At 46.6% G+C, this 26,407-nt stretch overlaps 1 protein-coding gene across 4 annotated transcripts in view; it reads left to right on the forward strand.

The window, feature by feature from the left end:
* BIRC6 (baculoviral IAP repeat containing 6) overlaps positions 1-26,407 on the forward strand; it is a 2,208,279-nt gene that overhangs the window by 1,494,501 nt on the left and 687,371 nt on the right. For all 4 annotated transcript variants that reach the window (XM_078648748.1, XM_078648749.1, XM_078648751.1 and 1 more), the window contains 3 exons: positions 16,653-16,749; positions 25,133-25,327; positions 26,080-26,280. In XM_078648748.1, the coding sequence (XP_078504874.1) occupies positions 16,653-16,749; positions 25,133-25,327; positions 26,080-26,280 (493 nt within the window). The remainder of the gene's footprint in view (positions 1-16,652; positions 16,750-25,132; positions 25,328-26,079; positions 26,281-26,407) is intronic.

The raw sequence follows: 26,407 nt of genomic DNA on the forward strand, positions 1-26,407 counted from the left end.
ACTATTTTACTCAGGTTTCTAGTATCAAAACCCCTTTCTCTATCCCTAGGGATATTGCTGCCACCAGTGGGGACTACCCCACTCAACTGTTGCTCTCTAGCAAAGTCAAGCTTCTCTTTGGCAAGGGCAAGTTCTTCCCTTTGGATCCTGAGATTAGCCTCCTTCATCTTGGCCTCATGCTCTCTCCTCTGAGGGGAAGTCATCCTCCTCTGAGCAGATGCATGAGAGGCACGAGAGTGTACAGGTCTATTGGAGTCCCTAGAATGAGATCTATCTCTCCTAACTCCAAAGTTAGGCCTGCTTAGGGTCAGCACTGGGGGTCCCCCAGTTCCTTCCCTATGTAGGTCTAAGTTGGCCCTTGTGAGTCTGCTGACTATCACAGGGCCTTTGTCTGCCTCATCCCCAGATGGTTCTTCTTCTTCCTCCTCCTCCTCATCTACATTCTCTGTTTCAGGGAGGTCTGGATCACCAGGAGTTCCTTCTAAGGGGGGCATGCTCCCATCTGGATTAGAGGGGCGTGCAGTAGCAGCCCTTCTGGCATCATATGTCTCTAAGAGACCTAACAGAAAAGGAGTGGTAGGGTTAGAACCCTGTTTCAATTTCTTGGAGGTACACAATTGTCTCATCTCCTGGAAACTGAGAGCTGCATATCTGGAAAGGACCTTTGGAGGGTCACTAACCACTAGGGGAATCTCTGAAGACTCTCCATGGGTAGACATGCTTTCTAGTGAGGTGTAAGTGATGCACATACCTACACTATGGGTTTTCCTACTGATCCCTTGCTAAGAGTTGTAGTCAGGGTGTGCTAGGCCCTTTTTACTACAACAGCTGGTTCAGTAGAAACAGAGTATTTCTAAGCTTGTTATATGTACCTAGAGTACCTTATGTGATCTTTCAAATGATATTTCAAGATTATATTTGGTAAAAACAACAGCAAGCTCAAATCCCAACCGCTGCACACCAGTGTGAGAAGTTGGCCTGATATATGATGCTCACTAGTTCTAGTGATCACCTTGTATCAGTCCAAACAACCCTTATGGTGATTGGTTGTAAGTCAACCTTATAGACCAGCTATCCTAATGGTAGCATGGACAAAGCAGTCTTAGGCTAAACTCTTTTGGTATGTGAAGCCAGCTGTTTTACCACAATATAACCCCTTGAATATACGACAAGTTGCACAAAATTACAATGGTGCCCTAGAGGCACGACAAACCATCTACTAAGTAAGTGGAATGTGAAAGTCGATAGAAGGAATGGAGCTGTCCAGAGGCTGGAGGTTCGCTAGGGCTACGCTATCTTCACCTTAGGTAAGTAATAGGAGGCGCACGGGACGCGTGTGCAGAGTGTGAACTCACACGCGAGATGCGTAACAACGTCTATGGACAGTACAGTTCAAGTAAAAGGTGAGTACGGACAATCCTGACTAGTTAGGACTAAAACGACTGTGGGACTGGACACTAGGACAGTTAAACTACCCTTGAGCACCGAAATGCTCTTGTTACCTCACCCACGCGCTGCGGGTGCATAGGTGTCAAAGTGTGCGGGTTCTCGCGTTGAAGTCTATGGAGCCTGGAAGAAAAGATGCTGCAGGCGACCAGGAGGAAGATGTCCTGTGCGATCCAAGGGTGGATCGGTGAAGAAGAGTACCTGAAAGCAGAGGGGACAGTGTTCAAAGTCACTAGCCAGTGACCGGTGTGGAACCAGGAAGGAACCAGATGTCGTCGTCGCGATCAGGTGAAGAGTAGACTCTTGACTCTGCAGCCACGTGGACCAGGAGGTGTCTTCGACGACCAGGATGGAGGCACAAGCTGTCCCACGCAGGCTCTCGCTGTCGGCGGTGTCGGATCCGGCATTGGAGTCAACAGGCCTTGGCAAAGGCAACCCACGCGGTGAGGGGAAAAGGCGTCTGGTGCGGACTAGGAGAGTCCGGGGTGCCCCTCTTTTGGGAGGGAGCAAGGGCCAGTCTGAAGCAACCAGACCAGCAGTGAAGATTTCAAGGTTCGTCGTCTAGGAGGCCACTAGCCAGCCGGCAAGTGACCAGACAACGCGTCGAGCAGCAAACAAGCAGAAGGGCCCCACGCAGATCTCGTGGAAGCTGGAGGGCTGATCTTCGGTGCAGGGGCTGCTCGGGGCTGGGGCTTCTCAATCTCCAAAGCACTTGGTCGAGTTTACCTTGGGAGTCGTGCTGGAAGCGAAGTGCAGGTTCTTTCAAGATGGCCGGTCCCACGTGTCTCGTCGCACCCACGGGTCTCAGCTTTGCTGCAGATGTGAGTTGAGGTCGGAGAGGTCGGGGAATCCGGGTCTTGTCTGGCTCTGAAGTCTGGATCCTCGAGGGAAGACAACAAAGGGAAGCCGCTGGACGCTTGATGGTGCCTGCAGTTGCGGGGTGGACACCCCTTGCCCACAAGGGAGATTCTTCAGTCTTCTGGGGAGCAGAACGTCTAAGTCCAGAGTTTCTTCTTGTAAAGTTGTTCAGGATAATCTAATTTGGAATGGGACCAGCTCCTACCTTTATCCTACTAAAGGGGGCTGCACTACTGACTAGGTCCCTTCCCTGGGTGGGACCAGGAAGGGGTCCGGTTTCCTGTCAGAGCTGGGGCTGGAGTGCCCCAGCAACTGGTTTGAACCGGTGTATGCACAGGGCACCTTGTGTGCCCCAGGCATGTCTCATTCCTTTCAGGCCTATCCTCCCCAATACACAAAACCCTGTCTGGGGTGGTGCTAGCACCTCCCAAGGCAGGAAACCCTTTGTCCAAGCCATCCTCGCTGGAAGGACTCCCAGCAGCAGGAGGTCAGACTTGTGTCTGTGGTGGCAGCATCCATTTTGTGATGCCAAGGCTCGAGTTAACTTTAACCGGGGTTCACAGTTACATACATGTCATGCCCCTCTAGAAGGGTGGAATGCTACCCCCGTCGCCAGAATTGGCGAGGGGGTAGTATTCCAATTCGTATGACACCTTACTCGACATGTTTTGATAATGTTATACCAGAGTTTAAGAGTATATGGTATAGCGTTATCATGGAAACAGCTAAAGGACTTGGTTCCGAAAGCTGTAGACAGGCTCAGCTCATCCTAGAGCACCATCTCACATAATTCCAAGCACTCTGCCTTCAGGATTGATAAGGCCTGCCATAGGAGTGACTGATAGGAGTATATGTGTCCATTTTAGGGTTAGATATAGGTATACTATATCTATAGCAAAGGGTGATTACACCACCTTGCCCCAGCTGTCATGCAGCCAGTTGTCAGTTTTAGATGGCCAGTCAGGGGTGGCATAATACATGCTTCAGCCCCTGGTAGGCCCTGGGTACACCTATGCCCTGGATACCTAAGGTACACTGTACAGGGACTGATAAGGTGGCCCAGTACCAATTGGTAAATGCACCTAAAGTACATGGTTGTCAAATTAGAGAGAGAACAGCTAGGCTGTGGGTCTGATTAGGAGGCCCACAGAGAGGGAAAGTCGTAAACCAGTGAAGCAAAAAGCAAAAATCTGGGGTGACCATAGGATTGCAGACCCCACTCTCGTACACTGGCAGCCAGGCGTCTCTCCCCAAAAACGGTATACGCCTGCAGGTGGAACAAATTTGTGGCATGGTGCACAGCAAAGGCTGTGGATCCACTCTCTGCCCCCCCCCCCTTCAGAGGTTCTCCTCTTCTTTCTTTCTCTTGCCCAGCAGGGCTCTGCTCTGGACACTATCAAGGGCTACCTCTCGGCCATTTAATCCTTCTTAAGGTTTCCCGATCAGCCTTCTCTTTTCAAGTCCCCTGTTGTAAATAGATTCTTGAAGGGCATCACACAAATGTTCCCTCCTGTTCCCTTCGTTTTGCCTTAGTGGGATTTGAATCTTGTTCTAACATATCTGATGTGTGCTCCTTTTGAGCCACTTCATAACTGTCCTCTTCGTTTTCTGACTCTTAAGACTGCATTCCTGGTTGCCATCACCTCCGCCAGGAGATTGAGTGAGCTCCAGGCTCTATGTTCTAAACCTCCTTTTCTCTCTGTCCATCCAGACAAGGTTGTTCTAAGGACTCGTCCTTCTTTCCTGCCCAAGGTGGTCACAGCCTTTCATATCGGCCAGTCCATCACCTTGCCCACCTTCTATCCTCCTCCGCATCGCTCAAAAGAGGAAGAGAGGCTCCAACGTCTGGACCCAAAATGCGCGCTCTCATTCTATCTGGACCGCACACGCCAATTCCGGGTGGACGACCAGCTCTTTTTTGGTTACGTGGGCGCAAAGAAGGGACGGGCGGTGCACAAGCGGACCATCTCTCGATGGGTCGTCTTGTGCATCAAGGTTTGCTACTCCTTGGCTAAGAAGGAGCCTCCAGTTGGGCTGCGCGCCCATTCCACTTGGGCCACGGCAGCTACTACTGCCCTGGATCGGGGTGTTCCCTTGCAGGACATCTGCCAGGCAGCTATGTGGGCCCCGCTGCAAACGTTTGCTAGACACTACTGCCGGAGAGATGGCTTTTTTGGCCGTTCCGGTCCCCAGGACTTTCTGGTGTGATCTTGGTTCGCAGACCCTCCACCGGGGTTGGTATTGCTGTTGTATCTAATCTAAGGTAAGGAATCTAATACTAATCTGTTTCTTTCAGATGCACAAGTTACTTACCTTCGGTAACGATATATCTGTAAGAAACAGTATTTAGTGTTAGATTCCTTACCGCCCCACCCATCCTCCCCGTTCTGCGAACCAATATCTAGGGTTAAGGTCATCCCTTTCAGGGCCCTAGTTTCATGGCACCAGTGTCGGTCTCTGTCATGGCTCTGTGTTCCTGGCGCGGAAAGCTATGTACAAGAACTGACGTCAGCGCACGAGGGTGGCGTCTAAGTACCACCACCACGACGCCGCCGATGACGGACGCGGAGCTGCAGACTGCGCCTACCGACGGGCAGGGGTACTGCTACGCAAAACTTTCCAGATCCAGTCTGACGCCTGGGAATATTCCAAGGTAAGGAATCTAACACCAACTACTGTTTCTTACAGATATATCGTTACCCAAGGTAAGTAACTTGTGCTTTTATCGGGAGACCTGGGGGAACAATGGGTGGGAGGAAATTTGTGGATCCACGCAGATTCCAGAACTTGTCCACACAGAAATTTGAGAACATTTTTATTTTTTGCAGCAAAATTTGAGGTTTGCAGGGGATTCTGGGTAGGGAAATGTTGGGGGATCCATACAAGCCATACCTTTTGGACTCATCAGGGTGTCAAGTTTTCAAAAATATGTGTATCTGAAAGAAACACATAGTGATAGATTCCTTACCTTAGAATTACCCCTACGCGTCAGACTGGATCAGAAAAGTTTTCGTCAGCAGTCCCCCTGGAAGTCGGAAGGTGGCGTACTGCTCCGCGTCCGTCGTTGGCGTTGTGGTCGCAGAGATGACGTCGCGGCAGCTACTTAGACGCCGTTCTAGCGCACTGACGTCAGTTCTTTCTTTTTCCGTGCCAGCAAGCGCAGGTCCGGAGAGAGTGGTACCCCCATTCATTTTGTGACTGAGTTTTTGAGGTTTTTTGTCCCTGTTTTTTCGAGTTGATTGACTCCTGGTGTCGTAGGGATGCCCGGTTTCAAGTTTTGCGGGGACTGTCATCGGATGATGTCGGTGACGGACCCACACCGCGTGTGTCTCTACTGCCTGGGGCGCGACCACGACTACAAGTCGTGCCTCAACTGCCGGGCCATGGCGCTGAAGACTTTGCGGGATTGGTCCCGAAAATTGCTTGAAGTCCAGCAGTCGGCTCCTCGCCGCTCAAGGTCCCGGTCATGTGGGAGGTCGAGGGACCGGTCGCGGAGCCATCACTATCGTTCATTGGGCTCGAAGTCTTTTCACTCTGGGTCTGGTAAGACGAAGCACAAGAAGATGAAGAAGCTTCATTGCTTGACAACTTCACGACGCGCCTGAGGGTGCGGGGTGGTGCCTCCCCCGCGGCTCCGGCGGAGCCTATGGTGTCGCCGTCGGCCTACCCGCCCTTCCCCGGTCCGTCGGCGACTCCGACCCAGCTGCAGGAATTTCTGTCAGCCATGACCCGCCTCCTTGGGCCAACTGGCCCCGCTGGCGCGCCTTAAGGGGCCGACTGGGGGGCATCGCCCTTCACTGTCGGCGACTCCGGCAACCCTGTCTTTGATTCCGGACAACGCCGGTTGACCTCGTTACACCTCCACCGACCTTGACCACACCGGCACCCCCTACGACGTCACCCATGGCACCGAGTGGCGTCGCCACCGGTCTCAGCCCCAACATGGACACATGGACACATAGACACGTGATCCAGCACTTACGCTTCAGAGCGACAGGCCGCAGAGGCGGGTCAGGGGGCCAGCGGGCAGGTCAGTCCACTTCCACCCCGGCCACCACTGCCCCAAAACCTTTCTAGTCTGGTCTTTCAGGCCCATCAAACGCCAGTGGGCGGCAGGATTTGCCATCACCTCCCCCACTGGTGCACCATCACTTCGGACAGGTGGGTTTTACAAATAGTCCGAAGAGGCTATTCTCTCCCCTTCGAGAATACCCCTCCAGCCATGCCACCCCAGTACCACTTCATGTCGGGGATCATTTGGCACTTCTTCAACAGGAAGTTGTGTCCCTCTTGTAGGACTTGGTTGTTATTCCTACTACTTTCTGGTGCCCAAGAAGGACAAGGGCCTGCTTCCTATTTTGGACCTTCGGGATGTCAATCGTTTCCTGCAAGACGCACATTCCCACATTCCCGGCCTGGCAGCCCACCGGCGTTACCTGCGGTTCACGGTGGGCCACGAGCACTTTCAGTTTACCGTGTCCCCTTTTGCCTTACCAGCGCCCCTCTAGTGTTCACGAAAGTGGTGGTGGTGGTCGCAGCTCATCTGTGCAGATCGGGGTTCCAGTTTTCCCATATCTCCACGACTGGCTGTTGAAGGCGGGCTCGCCCCAGCTAGTAGTCTCCCACCTCCAGACTACGGCCGACCTCCTACATTTGCTGGGGTTCTCCATCAATGTGCCGAAGTCGCACCCGATTCCCTCTCAGAAGCTCCTCTTCATCGGACCGGTTCTGGATATGACGAGGTTTCGGGCCTATCCTCCCGAACAGCGAGTCCAGGATATTCAGGCTACGATTCCGATCTTTCGGCCTCTATCCTCTGATTCGGTCATGATGACCCTGAGGCTGGTGGGGCTCATGGCCTCCTGCATCCTGCTGGTCATTCATGCCAGATGGCATATGCGTGCTCTGCAGTGGGACCTGAAGTTCCATTGGGCGCAGCATCCGGGGAACCTGTCCGATTATGTCCAGATCTCGGAGAGCAATGCACAGCAGCTGCAGTGGTGGCTCATGAACCAACATTGGGTCCAGGGCGATCCCTCTCCCTTCCCCAACTGGAGCACACAGTGGTGACGGACGCGTCCCTCCTGGGATGGGTGTCCACATGGGAGGGGCGGAGGACAGAGGCCTCTGGTCTCCGGCAGAGTCCAGGCTCCATATCAACCTTCTGGAGGTTCGGGTGATCCGACTTGCACTGAAGGCATACCTTCCCTCTGTCAAAGGGAAAGTGGTGCAGGTGTTCACAGACAACACCACAGCCATGTGGAACTGCAACAAAAAGGGCGGAGTGGGGTCGTGTACCCTATGTCAGGAGGCTCTGCGCCTCTGGACATGGCTGGAACAGCAGGGCATTTACCTGGTGGTTCAACACCTGGCAGGTTCACTGAACGCCAGGGCGGACGAACTCAGCTGCAGGTGCATGATGGATCACGAATGGCGTCTTCACTCGGTCGTGGTGCAAGGTCTCTTTTGACAGTGGGGAGAGACTTGGTTAGATCTCTTTGCCACCGAAGAGAACGCGCAATGTCAGCAATTCTGCACGTTGTAATTTCCAAGGCGGCACTCGACTAGGCAACGCTTTTCATCGCGAGTGGAGTTGTGGTCTGTTGTATGCCTATACCACTTCTACCCAGAGTGCTGAAGAAGATCAGACGTGTCCGTGCCCATGTCATTCTTGTGGCGTCCGACTGGGCTCAAGGAGTTTGGTATCCCAAGCAACTCAGTATGACGATCCATTCCCCCGATCCGACTGCCTCTTCGGGAGGATCTTCTGTCGCAGCAGCAGGGGACGGTCCTCCACCCGAACCTGTCCAGTCTCCACCTCTTTGCGTGGAGTTTGACCGGCGGCAGGGATTCCTTTTGACTTGACTCCTGAAGTCTGTGATGTCATTCTGGCAGGCACGTGTCCCTCCACTAAGTTGGCATACGCCTGCAGGTGGAACAAATTTCTGGCATGGTGCACAGCAAAGGCTGTGGATCCCCTTTCTGCCCCTCTTTCAGACGTTCTTCTGTTCCTTCTTTCTTTGGCCCAGCAGGGCTGTGCTCTGGGCACTATCAAGGGCTAACTTTCTGCTATCTTGGCCTTTTTCATGCGCCCTGATCAGCCCTCTCTTTTCAGGTACCCAGTTGTAAATAGATTCCTAAAAGACATTACTCATCTTTTCCCTCCTATTCCTTTCGTAATGCCACAGTGGGACTTGAATCTGGTTTCTTACATATTTAATGTGCGCTCCCTTTGAGCCTCTTCACAACTGTTCTTCTTCGTCTGCTGACTTTGAAGACTGCTTTCCAGGTTGCCATCACCTCTGCCAGGAGAGTGAGTGAGTTCCAGGCTCTTTCTTGTAAAGCCCCTTTTCTATCTGTCCATCCGGACAAGGTTGTGCTCAGAACACGTCCATCCTTTCTGCCAAAGGTTGTCACTGCTTTTCACATCGAGCAGACCATCACTTTGCCCACCTTCTTTACACCTCCGCATCCTTCTAGAGAGGAAGATGAGCTCCACCGTCTAGACCCAAAACGTGCGCTCTCGTTTTACTTGAACCGCACACAACAGTTCCGGGTGTATCACCAGCTTTTTGTTGGCAACATTGGCGCCAATTAAGGTTGTGCCGTACATAAGCGGACTATCTCCCGATGGGTGTCTTGTGTATTAAAGCCTGTTATTCTCTGGTTAAAAAGGAAGCTCTGTTGGGGCTGTGCACCCATTCCACCAAGGCGACGGCTGCGAATATGGCTTTGGGACGTGGTGTCCCCTTACAAGACATCTGTAAGGCAGCTACGTGGGCCTTGCTGCACACTTTCACTAAGCACTATTGCCTGGACAGCCAAGTACGGAGAGACAGCTTCTTTGGCCTTTCTGTTCTCCGGGACTTTCTGGCGTGATCTTGGTTCGCACACCCACCACCGGGGTTGGTACTGCTGGGGTATCTATCCTAAGGTAAGGAATCTATCACTACGTGTTTCTTTCAGATGAACAAGTAACTTACCTTCGGTAACGATATATCTGTAATCAAAAACCGGCAGTAGACAGGATGGGAGCCTATATAAAAAGCTGGCACAAAATTAGAGCAGCAGAATTAGGGTCATTAAACAATCATCTCTGGGTAGAGCTGCATCGAACCGCAAAATTGCCAGCTTACAAGTATCTCCAAGAATCTATTAAAACCTTAGGCTTGACAGAAGCCTGGAACATCTCAATCAGCCACTTGGAGTTAAAAAAATTAGTAACAAAGACAACAAGGTTAATATCATCAATAGAGGACAAAAAAACATTGTCCAAACGTGCTCACGGTTGGGCTCTGCTTAATAACAATGAAGTCCTCAAACTCCAACCCTACCTTATGGCACAAACAAAGATTGCCTCTAAGGAAAAGTTTTTAAGACTTCGTCTGGGAGTTGGCCCGATCAACCCATTTCTACCGCCTTGGGAAAGAAAGGGAGGCGAACAGACTTGTCGTCTGTGCACCTGCGGCACGGAGAATCTTGTCCACATTATATGTATCTGTAAAAACTTAAAGGACATACGGATCTCCTTGTTGAAACCATTCTTTAATCTGCATGGAGTCAGGTCTTGCAGACAGGCAGTGATGCTGTGCCTTAATCCAACTTTAGTACAGCTCAATTGCCGCCTTGTAAAATTCTTTGAACTAACAGAAAAAAGGCTGAAAAATGCACCCTCAGTTGTCATTGACTAGATCCGTTCAACGGCCCTGGCTCTACAAGATCTTGCCTAGTAAAGGTATCTCATGGTTTCCTAAACTGGTACTAAAAATTGCAAGCAGGGCTATCAGACACAGATGCTTCTCATTTCTCAAAGTGATATATTTTGTCAAACTGACTTTTCAGTGACTGAGTATTAATTGCACAATTGATTATTTTTTCTTTTAATCTAGTTATTTTAGTTTTGTAAACTCCTCATTTATTGTAATTTCGATTTTATTGTTATGTGCTATATGCAAGGTTTTAATTAATCAAGCATAATAAATTACGTACTTACTGTAAGAAATTAGTATTGATAGATTCCTTACCGCCCCACTCATCCTCCCCGTTCTATGAACTGATTTCTAGGGTTAAGGTCATTCCTTTCAGGGCCTTAGTTTCAAGGCACCAGTGGTCAGTATCTTGCATGGGTCTGCGTTTCTGGCGCGGAAAGTTGTGTACAGAACTGACGTCAGCACGCGAGGGCAGCTTCTAAGTAGCTGCCACGACGTCATCTCGGTGACCCCGACACCAACTACTGACGTGGAGCCGCACAATGCCACCTTCTGACGCGCAGGGGTTCTGCTGACGAAAACTTTCCGGATCCAGTCTGACGCCTGGGGGTAATTCTAAGGTAAGGAATCTTTCACTGCTAATGTTTCTTACAGATATATTGTTACCGAAGGTAAGCAACTTGTTCGTTTGGTAGGTTTCCCAAGATGGCCGCCGAGCCCGGGGCCAAAAACTCAAGTGACCCCCCTTGCAAAACAAGGTCCTTTCAAAATAGGTAATTTTGATGTCTCCACAAAACATTTTGGGCCCTTCCCTGCCACGGGTACTTGGCCCCCACACTTTTGAGTTACCATTTCTATCGGGAGACTTGGGAATATGCTGGGTGGTAGGAGATTTGTTGTTTCTTTCTGAATGAACATTTTGGCATAGTTATGCAAGGAAAATGTGACAGTCACATTTTGAGGTTTGCAGGACATTGTGGGTAAGATGACTTTTTGGGATCCACAAGAGAGACATCACCATGTACTCCCATGGGTGTTTAGTTTACAATATCTACAGTTTTTCTTAGATGGAATATACACCATGGCAGAGAGACAAAAAAGACAAATATTACTGCACAACCATCTATTCTATTTTCACACACACACATACTGGTTGGATTTGGCACAAGAGCGAGTGATGGTTCAGTATATAAAATATTATCATCAAGAGATTACACAAAAATTAAATGCATGGTCAATAATTGAAAGGACAAAAGCTGACCGAGTGACTCACAGCTTCTGAGCTGTAAATCCGCATCAAGGCCCCAACCGCTTTACAGGCCATTCACACACCTTTCTTACGTGATGCAAACAAGACCATTCACACCACCAGGCATGAACCAACACATTACAACATTCGCAAAAAGGGACGAGGTACTCCCTGCTTGAGAAAGACAGAAAAGACAGATATTACTGCACAACCATCTATTCCTCAAGCACACATACATACTGGTTGGATTTGGCATGAGGGCGAGTGATGGTTTAGTATATACAATTGTTTTAACAAAAGATTTCACAAAAATGAAATGCACTGTTAATTGAAAGGACAGGAAACTGAACCATTGATTCGCAGCTCGTGAGCTGTAAAGCCACAACAAGGCACCAACCTCTTTACAGGCCATTCATACACCTTTCATACGTGACACACATACAAAACCATTCACACCGCAAGCCGCGGGCCCATCACATTACAACTCTCACATCGGCAGACAGTGTTATTCAAGGGATCATCACTTTCACACGCCCACATGCCTGACACAGCAACCACACTAGCTGACGGATTGCATGGACTGGCGTTTGGCTACCAGTGTGTGTAGTGACCAGCAGCAAGTCACTACACACGGCCAGCCAAGCGCCAGTCCACGCACACTACCAGCCAAACGGCAGTCCTTTCACACCACCAGCCGAGTGCCAATCCGTTCACACCAGCAGCTGCGTGCCCGTCCACACACACCGCCAGCCAAGCGCCAGTTCAGGCACACCGCCAGCCAAGCGCCAGTCTATGCACACCGCCATCCAAAACCCAGTCCATGCACACCACCAATCAGGCGCCAGCCTACACACATCGCTATCACATTTAAGGTTTTTTTATACAAAAAAGAAAACACAAAGAAATTATAAATAGATTCAAATCTACTAACAAAGTCTGAAACTAAATACATTGCACAAATGCCAACCTTGAAACTGAACAAAAAATATAAAACAATAGAGACCAGGCAGTTCACTTTACCACTCATGGATGCTCCCAAAAATTGTTATGCGTGTGTTACATTCTAAAACAAGCAGGCACACACAGCGCAAGGGTAGAAGGACACTCAGGGCTGTACATATGATTCTCCTTCCACGTACCTCTTTGCCAACAGACTTTAGTCTCCTACGGGGATAGTTATTGGAGGGCATGGAAGGAATGTGATCAGGAAAGTGGCGATCTTTTAATCTAGCCACATCCTCCACCACACCAACTCTAGGTACAATTGCCTGTTCCTTTACAACAAGGCTGCCTATTACAGATTCCTCAAATGCAAAAGTCAACTTTGACTCAAGATAACAATCCTTAAATACAACAAAAGCATTAAAGGTTGCCAAGTGGAAAAGATCGATAGCTAACTTCTTATACCAAATGTAAGCCTTATGAAGAGCAGTGTAAGGTTCCAACCTGTGATCTACTCTATCAACATCACCCATGTGTTTACTATAGTATAAAATGCACACAGGTTAGCCCGCTTCAGCAACCAGAACCCAAACAGTCACAGGTGAAGTGCTTTCATTATGGATGGTAGTCGGCATGTAGACATCTCTCCTGTCTGAAAACTTCATAGCTAGAGATTCCTCGCTACGTAACCCACTGCACTGTCCCCGCCCAAGCTTTGACAAACCAGTTATTTTGGGAAAGAGCGGATTGTGCCACAAGCATCAGTGTTTACTTTGGCCAATTCCCTGAAAAACTGCACACCATTGTAGAGGTTATCTACATATAAATGGTAACCTTTGTTAAAAAGTACTCTACCAAGTTCCCACACAATTTTCTCTCTAAAAGTGGACAGACAACCAGTGGAGTCAATCCTGAAATCCGTACGAGTGTACAACCTGAAATTAGAGACATATCTAGTCCTACTGTCACACAACATATACATCTTAATTCCTTAGCGTGCCCTCTTACTAGGAATGTATTGCCTAAAAACCAAGCGGCCCTTCAACAAGACCAAAGACTCATCCATTTCTATTTCTTTCCCTGGAGCATAGATCTCAGAAAATCGATCTACAAAGTGATCAATGACAGGCCGAATCTTAAAAAGACGGTCATAATCAGGGTGTTCTTGTGGCAATGCTAAACCATTATCGACAGAATGCAGCATCCGAAGCAGAAGCAAATACCTATCATGACTCATGACTGCTGAAAATCTAACCGTTGCCATCAAGGGACTAGTAGACCAATATGAAGACAAATGATTGTTTCCTTAGCAAGCCCATCAAAAGAGTTAAACCCAAGAACTTCTTCAACTCATCCAGACTTGTGGGAGTCCACCGGGTAGCTCTAGAGTGGGGCCAAAGGCTGATACTGTTTTCTCCCAAATACTGTTCAGCATAAAAATAAGTCTGCTCAACAATCTCTGTCAAAAATAAATCGTCCATAAACAACTGAAAATAATGTATTGGCAAAAAGTTTTCAGTATCCACTCTACACCCTGAAACACCAGTAAAGTCTTGCAATGCCGGCAGCACCATGCCTAGGGCAACCCAGTGGTCAGAACTTTCAACGGGAAGCCTTGCAGCCTAGATGCCTCTTGCTGCACTCTCAGCACATCAATGTCCTCCTCTAAAACAGGCACTTCATCCGCCCTAAGAGTAGCTTCATCATCCGATGATTCCTCGTGGATCGAAAACTCACTGTCTAAATCTTCCACTCCCTCCTCTGCCTCAGATGCAGAGTCAGTCTCTGAACCATGGTCACAGGAAGACTCAAAACGCATACCAACAACCTGCTGATCAGTAATCCTGCAACTGGCCATAATCCTTACTAAGCAAGGAGACTTCACAAACAAGTCAATAACAACCAACACTGTGCAAAATAAGTAAGTAAACAAAGTGTGGTTTTATCACAAAGATCTACATTCTCAAAAACTATACGATTCACTTGCAAGAGACAGCTACACTCAACAGCGCCTACTCTGCAGACACAGCAAAAACCAACGATATCCCACTAGAAGGAGAAAACAAAACCAATTACTCACAAGACAACAAAATACACATCAAGCAAATGCAAAAATTCTTTTCACATTAAATAAAACCGAAGCTAAACATTCATCTATTATTACACCAGTAACTGTCAAGAAGTATAAAAAAAAATGAGGGGGCAGTCCTTCCCTACGGCATCACCTCCATGCACTATAAAAACAAATCCCTGGCATTTTAGTGGGGTTTTCTGCTTCTGGATTCATTGATTGTGGTCTGCCTCCCCTGGGGGCAGATTGGCCGAAAAATCGGGCCAAAATGCCCCCACTGGGAGCAGAAAACAGCCACTAGTGCCCCCCGAAAGTCTTAAAAAAGGGCCGATCTGTCCCCCAGGAGTGGCTGAAAAGTCAATAAAATAGTGTGCCCCTATTGTAAGCGACCTTGCCCAAGGGGTTGCTTCCATTTCTGCAAAAAGAAATCCCTGGTGCCTAGTGGGGGAATTCCTGCTGCACAATTGCAAAGCCTTGCACGATTATGCAGCAGGAATGCCATACAAAGAGACATCAGGGGAGAGGAATAACTCTTTCCTCTCCCCCGTTGCTTCGATGCAACAAAATCCGCACTCCCGCCCTGCTGGAACAAGGAAACGTACCTCTTTCTTGCTGGACCCCTGGAAGCAAATGGCTTCCAGCGCGTCCAGCTGCTCCTGGGGATCTTGACGCGTGCTGTGTGCGCTGACGTCACAGGATTGCCGAGGGGGAGGGTTGGGGGTGGCAGCGGAAACTCTTCCTCTGCCATCCCTGCTTGCGAGTGTAGATGGGCTGCCCACGGGGGGAGCGCCAGCGCTTCTCCCATGGGTGGGTGCCATGACTGAGCGGTTCCGTCATCAGCACACGCCCACCGTGGCTCATGACAGAACTGCTCCGTCATGAGCATGGAAGGGTTAACACCTTGCTGTTTTGTTGAGGATCTTATTGTTACTCCCTCCTTTTTAAGTCCCTTTTATCTGGGTTAGTTTGTTTCTTCCGCAGAGTAAATCCTGTGCTTACAAGGAATAATATAAATTTGATAAACTGTTTCTGCTATTGCATTTCCAGCCAGTCAAAACCTCTAAAATGTTATTATATTCGACAGTGAACCTGTGAGTTCTTTGGCAGAATAATGCATTAGAATAATTGAAATAGGCTTCCTAACTGTCCTACCAATTCTGAACTGAATCAATAAGGCTTTATTCAGATAAAAACACCAGAAGGTTGAGCCTATAAATAAGTGCATTAAATTATCAGTCATTTCAGTTTATTACCAGCAAAATACCCCTATTTATAGTTTCATATTCTCCCACTAAAACGTTTAATGTAGGGATTCTCAGAGTATTTTTTCTTACTATGTTCTCTTAAATTTTTAGCCCCGATTAATGCAGTAAGACCTTTTTCCACAACATCTGACCTGCAAATGGGGTGGTGGGGGGGAGTAGGGTTGGATATGTTATAACTACAAATCATGAAATCGCTGTGTATTATATGCATCTATCTGCATAATTCCAGTATTTCGAGATACTGCTTGGGACGCATGTCCTACCGATGTGCAGTGATGGATGTTAGTGATCTGATGATACTGTTCTTAAGGCCTTTACCATAGCAAGCTCCTGTTGTGATTGACAAGCATATCAATGTGTCAAGCACAATGTATGACGTGTGCTTTTTTTATAGACCACTACTAAATCACTTGATTTAAATCTATAAATTGCAGCTTTCTTGTATTTTCTGGTGACATGATGTTGTTTGCTGGTTGCATTATTATCTGCTTCCTTAATGTCACATACCAAGGGCAAAAAGTGACATCTATCTTCTCTTTTAGTCTGCAGAATCATTGGAAGTGAAAGAGAGTATCACAAAACAAAAAATCTCTTTAATGATAAAACATGTAAATTTTTATTTTTGAGTGTGGTTTCTTAGTGTCCATATTTATGTTTACAGGTAATGGTAGACTTAATGCACAGCTATGTATTACAAAGCTTTAATTAAATGTTATTTTGGTGCCTGTTCATTGAAATGCCTAGAGAGTAATTTTTCTCCTGACTGGCCTTTAGACCAGTTCAGACTGAGAAATGGTGATAATTTACAGTAGTAATAGTTAAAATATGTTAGTTCTGAGTATTCTAATTTAGTGCTATAGAAAGGTCATAACTTTATATGTTTCAACTGGTAATAATAAAATTCTGAAGTTATGCTTTGCAGTTAGGGGTGGTAAATTCTCTTAAAGGAAGTTAAAAAGAGACAGTGTGCATCTCCAGTTTTCAAATATGTATAAGATTGTGACAGTCACCTAAAGGTCAAATAAAACCTACTTATTGTGTGGGCATTTCACAATATGATACATATAATATTAATGTTCATAATACTTCCACTCTTCATATCCTTTTTTTAGGGCTCCTTATCCACATGCCAGTTATCGGAACCGCTGTTGTGGTTTATTCTGAGAGTTTTGGATACAAGTGAAGCATTAAAAGCCTTTCACGAAATGGGTAAGCGAGGGTGTTTTGAGAGCTGTCTGCCTCTTTGATTGACCCCAGTCCCTTAAGTTTCAATTTAACCTCTATGATTAATCCCTTGGGAGAAATGCTGTTTATGTGTCGTGCATTATATTACCATGTGTTGTATTTTGTTTGTTTAGCCATTTTTCAGGGATGCTGTGCATGTTTAAAGCAGTACATAGAATACATTTAAGAGCGTGGTTGCATCAAAGATATAGGTGATGTAGCTCATAATGAGTTTGAAGAAAAATATACCACTTGAATTTTAAATATTTACAGTATAAACGTTTATTAACTGTGGATTTGTGATGATGAGTTATGTGGCTGGCATTCCCATGTATTGAGTTAGGCTTTGATAGGCCATTTTCAAATCAACTGTGCTTTAAGCACTCTATTGAACATAGGAAAGTACACAGCCCAGAGTAAGGTGTGGCCACAGACCAGAGTACAATGTGGGAGCCATCCCGAAAATATCCCACCTAAATCTTTATGTGCATTAGAATTTAGGGAAAGAAAAAAGATTGAGGATGCGGGTCGGTGTAAGGTGATTTAGAGGCAGGTATTGGGAGGCTCCTTTTAGAGCATTGAAGGCAGTTTTGATGATTTTGTAATGGACAGTACGTTTGGTTGTGAGCCAGCTGCCTCAATATCCGTGGGCAGAGGTAGATACATAGCTTTGTTAGATGAAGGGAGTAGCAGTTATGAAGTTAATGACTTCAGCTGCAATTATTGCGAGTAAGGGAAGTTGTGGACTGAGTTTCTTAATATTCAATTGGTGATGTCAGGAGGGTGAGGCAGTAGATGAGACATGGATTCCTGCCTCATACTCAAATTAAACTGCACTGCTTTCATACTCTGAGTTAGCAAGAAAGGGTGCTTGGGAGAGAGACTATTGTGAGAGTAGAGCTTGAGGTTATAAGTGCAGAGTTTGCTGGGAAGTAGATCATTTCTTTCTGGGACGAGTAATCAGGGGTCAAAGTATCACTCGTTGTCACATGGCAATAAACCAGATGATTATTTTATTTACTAACTCGGGCTGTGAAAGAGTGAATATCTGTGTGTTACATGAATGAAGGTGGTAAGAAGAAAAATGTCTCCAAGGGATGTAGAGTAGAGGGAAAATAGAAACCTTATGACAGATACCCCACAGGTCCAACTTAGAAAGAAGGTGAATATATATATACATTTAGCTATTAGACTGTCTATGTCATACCCAGGGAGGCAAGGGTTGTGAGCAGAAAAATGAAAGAGGATGTGTATTGAGTAGAGGCGATTGTGGTGTTTGGAAGTAAGAAATATAGGTATGTGAGAACTTACTCAGTCGAGTGAAGTTGACAGAGACCAGCATGTAATGTTTTTGGTATGCTACTGGCATGGCAGGAAGCTAGTGAGCTGTTTAACAATCTCTTAGAGATTTTCATGAAGGAAAGTGCTGAGAAGAGAGAGGTAGTTGGCCAGGTCTACTATAGCTTTCTCTAACATAGGTAGCATGACCGAAGACTTGGAGCAGCCTGAATACCGATCCTTGCATTTCTGTTTAGGTAATTGTTGTAAGGTTACTTCAGAATTTCGTACCTGCATGTTTCAAGATATCAGCATGCAGTTAGGAGATATAGAGAGTAGAGGGTTACCTAAATTCTTGCCAGTGTTTGTTTTGTGATGGGGGGAAAAATCTGATGGATTCTTCTGACCGTGTATTCTTCATCTTGTGAATCTCTACACACACAATGAAGCTCTTGCAGTAGCTGCCATGTACTGACTGGTGGCGCCATCTACCTCCAATGCACCTCTGTCGTTACAGCCGACATATTGGTCCTATCCCTGCAGGCTGATGGATCTCGAACACTGCTCCTATAATTTTTGTTTCCCTTTATAAACGTTTCTTCTCCAAAACATTTGTTCATCAGTGTGTAATGTTCCCCCGGCCACTATAAATAACTGGGCTTAAACTGTACTGTGCGTTCTAGGCATGTACCAGCACAATGTCTCTTTGGTGGCTTTGCATTATGCATGACTCATTTAGCAAATGCTCCCCAGTACATCTGAAAGCAATTACGTTCCAGAAAGCTAAACTATACATTGCAGAGAACAAGATTTTGGACTTTTCCTGGTCCTGCCTGTCTCCCTCTGGTACATCCAAACCGAAGCTCAGAAAATACCGGAAGACCAAGTGAAGCTTTTCCATTTCTGAATGATCCTGCTGCAGGTGAAGGTATGACAATTTACGTTTGAAAGACCCTGTCTGGCCCTAACATCCAATTTTGACACACTTCCAGTTCTGAAGTCTGTGTCCTGTGTTCCTCAGACCATTGTCAACACTGCAGTTAATAGCTTCAAGAACGCCATGCTGTGGCTTTTTGTAATGGCTCAGGATGCTTTTGGCATACCTCTGAGACCCTTAAATCAAGCTAAGTTAAGTCACCAGTCGTATTTCTACCAGTTGTTCTACGTCAGTGCTGCCCTACCTCCAAACATGCCAGTACTTGATCCCATTCTAACTTTGGCTTCAGGAACCATACTGCACTATGCAATCAACAAGGTGCAACTTCCATTTGAAGATGTTTTTCTTCCTGTTCCCTTGCCTCTGAGGCAGTATGTTATGAGGGGAGAGGTCTTCTTTGGCTCTGATTCTGATGCTTTTCAAGGTCTGGAGCATATTCTTCACGTTGAAGATTGTGACGAGGAGGTCGACCACTTGCTCCCACACTATGATGATGCTGGTGTGTATCTTTATCCCCAAAAGAGAAGAAGAGATTGAATGTTTCCACTGGACCATTACAGAAGAGGGTGCATCTTATGCAGTGTTGGCTTGGAGAGATGCTGAGGCAATGGAAGTACTACACCATACAGTGGAAACGAAGGCCAAACTGTTAAGCAAACTTTTACAGCCTGAGCCTTCAACTTTGGAGACCTTACTATCATTTAATGAACCCCTAACTGAGTCCCTCAAGGCAGCCTGGTCCAAGCATGGCCGCCTGGTCCAAGCCTTGTTTTTCCTGATGCCGCATCCCACTTCTGAAAGCTTTATAGTGCTGGCTTCTAAGAGCAAGGTGAATCCACACTCTTGTTCTACTGTTCCACCAGATATTTGAAAACTATAGCTTGCTTAGTGTTTCGATCTTTGAATGTGGTCTGTGTCCTGGGTCACTGCATTCTTGCCCTTTTAGGCATGGCAAGTTAGGTATTGCCCACTTTGCGTGATGACCTATGAAACTACTTTATCCAGACTGTATAGGATGGCCATGATGCTGCAAAATCTTTTTTACAATCTGGCGCGCTGAATGTAGTTTCAATTGCCCAAGTTATGAGCACTGTGATTGTTATTAGGCGCCACCCTTGGACGGTTGCCATTTGGTTTTCAAAGGAATTCCACCCATACTTTATGCATTTCTTTGATGGGGCTTGTTTGTTTGGTGAAAAAACACATTCTGCCGTAGAACACATTTAGGGTAGGAGAGCTACAGTGTGTGCCTCTGGGTTGCTTCCCCCATCCACCAATTCCATCAGCAGCATCTGAAGTTTCAGAGGTATTCAAGGGGTCTTTTGCCAGAGGCGACCCATCAAGGAGCCGGTTCAAAATGTTTGTGGTTCCAGGTGAAGCGGCCAGGGATCAACGGCAGCAGTGCTCCTTTCCTTGGGTCACTGCTGACAAGCTCTTTAGTTTTTCACCAATGCATATATTGAAGCACAGGATACTTTACAACTTGTTCAGCAGGTTTATACCCTTCCATTCTTAAGTGCACTTCCACTCTTTCACATGCCTTTGGTTTATGTTTTACGTCTGCATATCATGCCGCTTTCTTTCCAATTAAGTAATTTTACTTGCTAAGGTGGCAAAGCTTGTGCCTTGGGCAGCGAGGGGAGGTAACTATTCTAAGTACTTCCTGAACCCCAAGACAGATGCAGGCCTGATGCCGATTTTGACCTCAGACTCTTGAACTCATTCCTCAAATAGAACTTTGAGACGATGACACTTGCTGTGGTACTGGTAGCCTTTGCTTTGAGGACTGGTTGGTGTCCCGGGTCCTACAGGACATGTACTTTCACCTGCTGGTTCTCCAGTCCCAGAGAAAGTCCACTTTGTAGTGGGGTCGGATTAATTCCAATTTACCCTTTTGCCCTGCCTTTTGGACTGACATTGGCATGACATTGGTCCCTCTAGTTTTTATTAAGCTGCTGCTGTTGGTAGTGGTGATCCATCTTTTTGATGACAAGCTGTTCGCATCAGCTAGTCTTCGGCCACATTCAGACAAAAGGTTTGTTTCTATCTTCTCTGAAATTTTCAGTCAACAAGCCCAAGTTCTACCTTCTATTATTGCAGAGGATTCCTTCATTGGGGCCATTCTGGATGCAATCACCGTGCAGGCACTTCCACTGCCGAAGAGATTTCAGGAACTTCGGGTTATGGTACCTGAGTTTCAAGCTGAGGGCTATTGTCTCAGATTTAACTGTTCAGAGATTGCTTGGTCGTCTAGCATCTTGTGTCCTTCTGATGCCTCGCACTCATTGGCACATGCAAGTCCTTCAGTGGAATCTTCGTCTGCAATGAGCTCGGCATTGTAGATGCCTCATGGACAGGATTTGTGTTTCCAGTACGATGGCCCAGGACTACCAGTCATGGATTGTAGTAGGCTGGCTCTGTATATAATATACCAAAGTAAGGTATAGTGTGCACAGAGTCCAGGGAGTCCCCAGAGGTATAACCGAGGCTAAATTAGATCAGTACGAACAGCCCTCTTTGTTGGAGTTTGGGTAAATCAATTAGGCTTCCCAGGAGGGTGTGTTAAGCATTTTTTGTACTCACTCAATCAAGGACTGATTACACACACTCAGACAGAATCCAGACCAATTAGGTAAGTATAAAAAGATACACTTGTATTTTATTTTGTAAATAAGAACTCTTTCAAATGCAAAGCAGTACACAGAACTGCAATTGTGGATTGTATTGGAATCGTTTACAAGTTTTTATTACTTTACAACAGTTTAAACTCCAGTGAGATTACTTCTGGTTACTTTTGGATTACTTTTCAGTTACTTTTAGATCTTGAGGTGATATACTGAGCTATCACACACTGGCTGCTGGTACAGGAAAGTAAGACAATTTTTGAATTAAAGCACAGTTACTTTATTTTCATACAAAAGTTCAACTTCATACAACATTTTCAGGAACAAACATCACAACATTGGTTCTTATGAGGGAAAGAGGGTTATTGATTTGCAAGTAAGTAAACAAAGGGCAAGAATAGTTTTTGGAGGTTAGAACCAAGGTTCCCCAAGGTTCAGGTAGGCATCCAATTTGCACCACCAGCGGCACTGGGGTGGCTGGTTGCAGAGTGCAGGGTCCCAATATTAGCCGATGGGGCCTTCTGTCAGGGACTGCTTACTAGTAGGCCACTTGGCTGGGGGAGCAATGCTCCTGGGGTTAAGATCAGAACTGCAGGTGCCAACAATCAGCACAGGAGCTGCACCACCACCACCACCAGCACAGAAGGGGCCTGGTGCAGACTGCCAAGGCGCCTTTGCGGACACTGTGCATGTCCATGGAGATCTTCAGTTCTGTAAAGATGCTGCACGCTCAGGCAGGGAGGCTTTCTGAAGCAGACCACCGGCTGGAGAGGTAAGTTGGGATCTTGGAGATTGCCTGGGCACCCTTCGGTTGGGTCACTTGAGGCCGTGGGGCATCGGGGGCAGGGGTATCTTTTGGCATCTGGTTCTTCGTACTAGCTCCGGTTGCAGTCTGGGGGACCCTTCAGGTTGAGCTTGCAGGCGTCTGCTTGAATCTTGAGGGAGCTGGGGGATCACCAGATCCCAGGTCCGGATCGTTGAGGAGAACTCCTCATTGTGTTAGGTCAGTCAAACACCCCACCCCCTCCCAAAAAAGTAGGACTCCGAAACGGTGGGAGCCAGTTGCTAGGGCAGCAAATGGCAGGGACAGCTTACAAAGGTGGCAGGCCTTTGATGCTTCCCCTCTCATGGACCCAGCGCATCCTGGGGGAGGAAGCATGACACCTCTACCCAGGATGTGCTTTGTTTCTGGACTAAGAGAGCGCAGGCGCTCTAGGGGTCCAGAAACCTGTCTAGTGGTGGCAAATGGCGGGCAGCCATTCAGGAACCACACCAGGGCTGGATGTTTTCCAGGGGGCACCTCTAAGATGCCATCTGTGTGCCTTTTACATTAAATCCCATACTGGCATCAGTGTGGGTTTAATGTGCTGAGAAGTTTGGTACCAAACTTCCCATTTTTCAGCAAAGCCGTTACGGAGCTGTGGGGTTTGTGATGACCAACTCCCAGACAATATACTCTTTATGGCTTTACTGTGCTTACAATGTCTAAGAATGGACTTAGACATTGTAGGGGTACAGTGATCATGCAACTGTACCATTACCTGCGGTCTAGTGCACCCTGCTAAAGGGGTGGCTTACCTAGGCCCCAGGCTGTGGATTGCAGGCATGGGACACAGGGATTTCTGCCATGTCGACTCTTCACATTTCTCTGCAGCAAAACACGCAGCCTGCAATGGCAGTGTATGGGTGTTATGGTACAGGGCCCCTAACGGTGTCACAGTAGGTGCTGCTGCCCTTAGAGGCCTTCCCTGGCCACAGTGCCCTTGGTACCCATGGTACCTTTTACTAGAGGCTTACCTGTGGCCATAGATGTGCTAATTGGGGCTACAACGATACAGCTTTGGGAAAGAACACAGGCCCTGGGAACTTGATTTGCAGGGACCCAGGGCACACCAGGGCAAAGTGCATCATGTGTCAGGCAAAAAGTGGGGAGTAACCAAGCAAAAAGTAGCACTTTCCTGTGTGGATGCCAATCTGTTATGTGGCAGACTGTTATTTCCTCACTCTCCAGATGTCCTGTGGTTGATGATTGCGTCCACTCTTGGTAGGTGAGGTCGATGACATGAAGGTCTGGGGTCTCTCGTCTTCCATCATATCAGTCTTTTGAAACTGTGTGCCATCCATTTTGTACTAAAAACCTTTCTGCTTTCCATCAAGAGGAAGTTGATACTGACACTGACAGACAACACGACTGCCATGTGGCACTGTAACAAGTAGGATGGAGTGGGGGGTCTCTTGCCCTTTGTCTGGAGATTCTGTGATTGTGGCAGCAGTTGGAACTTCATGGGATCGCCTAGTGGTCAATCACGTGATGAGATCCCTCAAAATCGACCTCAGCATACATCTTACCGTTCATGAATAGTATTTATACACGGAGGTGTTACAGGGTTTCTTTGCCTACTGGGGTGTGCCCTCAATAGATCTTTTCACTACTCCAAAAACTCAATGGTCCAGCCTTCTGCATTCTAGAGTTTCCTCTATGGGTCTCTCTCATACATGTTCCACCTTCAATGGGATTCCAGGCACCTATACTCATTCCCTCATCTGCCACTTATCCCTCAGGTACTGAAGTAAGTCAGTTGGCACAGAGTTCAGCTGACCTTACTTTACCCAAATTGTTTCCGGAGGGTCTGTGCATCTGCTGTCGTCTTTGGCTTCCTCATCAGAACAATCCCAGCAAAAGAGCAAAGTACTGGATTGTAACGTCCATGATCGGCAGTCACATGCACGGAGATTGAGCAGAACCAACTGAGAGGGGGATGATCTTCCATCGAAGGAAGCTGAAACATTTTTTTCTACTTACTGCCTTTCCACAAAGTGTATCTGCTCAAAATTGAAATTCCTTACCGTCTACACTCCTTCCTTTTCTGCTGAGGGGATTCCTGTAGTTAATAAGGTTTTCCCTTAGATTTGCACACTGTCCATGTGTCTCAGTCTCTAAATCATGATCCGTATCAGAGGGCCCAGGAAAGATCAACAAATAAACTGACGTCAGCATGCAGTGGTGGCACCTCTATGCTACTGTGTATCCTAATGTCCTGAGGTGCCCTATTGGGGAGATTCATAGTGTGAGAAATCTACAGTTGGATAGACTATCCAGCAGAAAGTGAGTAATGGAAGGTTCGTAAATTGTTCATCTTGCAGTTGTAGTAAAAGTTGTTGGGCTAGATTTATTGTTGTAGCCCGTCGTTAGTACTACGTTGTGTTGGAAGTGGACTGGGGCCTGTCATTCACAGTTTAGACATGTTATAACGTCATACTTACAATTTAGAGTACAAGATTATGGTGATTGCGACTTTGGAAGTTGTAAACCCTTACAGTACAATAGTGTTCTTCAAGAATTGCTCTATCATGCTCACCTTATAAGCACATTATTGTTGCAGCATTCATGCCCACTGCATGTCCTATGTGACAAGATGGACAGTTTCTATACTGTTGTTTCCCCTTATCTGTGTTCTTTTTAATTCTTCGAAAACCGAACAAAATCAAAGTATAATAATGTCTTTTCATCAATGTTTTCGTTCTTTAGGGGGTGTTCAGCTCATTTGCAACAATATGGTAACAAGCACTAGAGCTATCGTTAACACTGCCAGAAGCATGGTGTCCACTATCATGAAGTTTCTCGACTCTGGTCTTAGCAAGGCATCTGATAGCAGTTTGAAGGCACGAGTCATGACATCCGAACCTGATAATGCCGAAGGGATCCATAACTTTGCACCTTTAGGTATGTAATGTGCTTATCACCTCGCTGTAATGTTTTATCCCTAGTTCTATGCCTAGTTACCCCTAAGCCTAAGGGTTTCGACTTTCTTTTCACACAGATTCAAGGTTCCAATTTTCAATAGCATGATATGCTCAAGGTCAGGAAAATTTCCCTTCGAAAAACGACTTTCGTGTGTCTATTTTTTTCACCCTGTCATTACAAGACGTAATTCAGTGCGTCTGATCTGAGAACATTTTGCTGCTTATTTTGTCGGCAAGAAGAAATCCATACGGGAACGTCTGGGGATAGATTGCTCATGGTGTCTCATATTACAATTCGCACAATTAAGGCCTTTTTTTTCCTTTTTCCAGGGACGTTAATAGCCACCTTGTTCGTAGGATGTTTTGTTATTTTTGATATTAAAACTTTTTCTTTTGGAGAGCCCTAAGCTATTTATTTCCAAAATAATGAATGAAATAGTGATAAGAAAAAATCGAAGATAACCAATCCATCCGAATCTTACAGTGATTTTTACAACTTGTTGTTGGATATACGTACCAGTATCTCGTTGTCTCGGTGCTTTTCGATAGCTGTGGTTGCCCTCCTATTGATGTTTCTGGCCACAAGTTAGCATGTTGTCTTGTCCTAATATGTATGGAGAGATCTTTTCTTTTGGTACTCATAAAAAAAAACTTTTTGACCAAAAAAAAGAAATACATGGCGAAGCCAATATTCTTTTCTGTCCGTTTTTATTATCTTCCAAATTTTTACAGGTACAATTTCTTCAAGCAGCCCAACCGCACAACCTGCTGAGGTTCTGCTGCAGGCCACGCCGCCACACAGACGAGCTCGCTCTGCTGCCTGGTCTTACGTGTTTCTGCCAGAGGAGGCTTGGTGTGACCTGACCATCCATCTACCATCAGCTGTACTGTTGAAGGAGATACACATCCAGCCTCATCTTGCCTCTCTAGCTAGTGAGTTCATTGTTTCTTCCTTTGTGACAGATTGACAACGCAGTGGATGTTCATGATGAACTAGCGTGTAGGTACTAAAAATGATTCATTACATTGTGCGCAATCATTTGAATTTATAATTTTGATA

Source organism: Lissotriton helveticus, chromosome 6, assembly GCF_964261635.1.
Source record: "Lissotriton helveticus chromosome 6, aLisHel1.1, whole genome shotgun sequence".
NCBI lineage: Eukaryota > Metazoa > Chordata > Amphibia > Caudata > Salamandridae > Lissotriton > Lissotriton helveticus.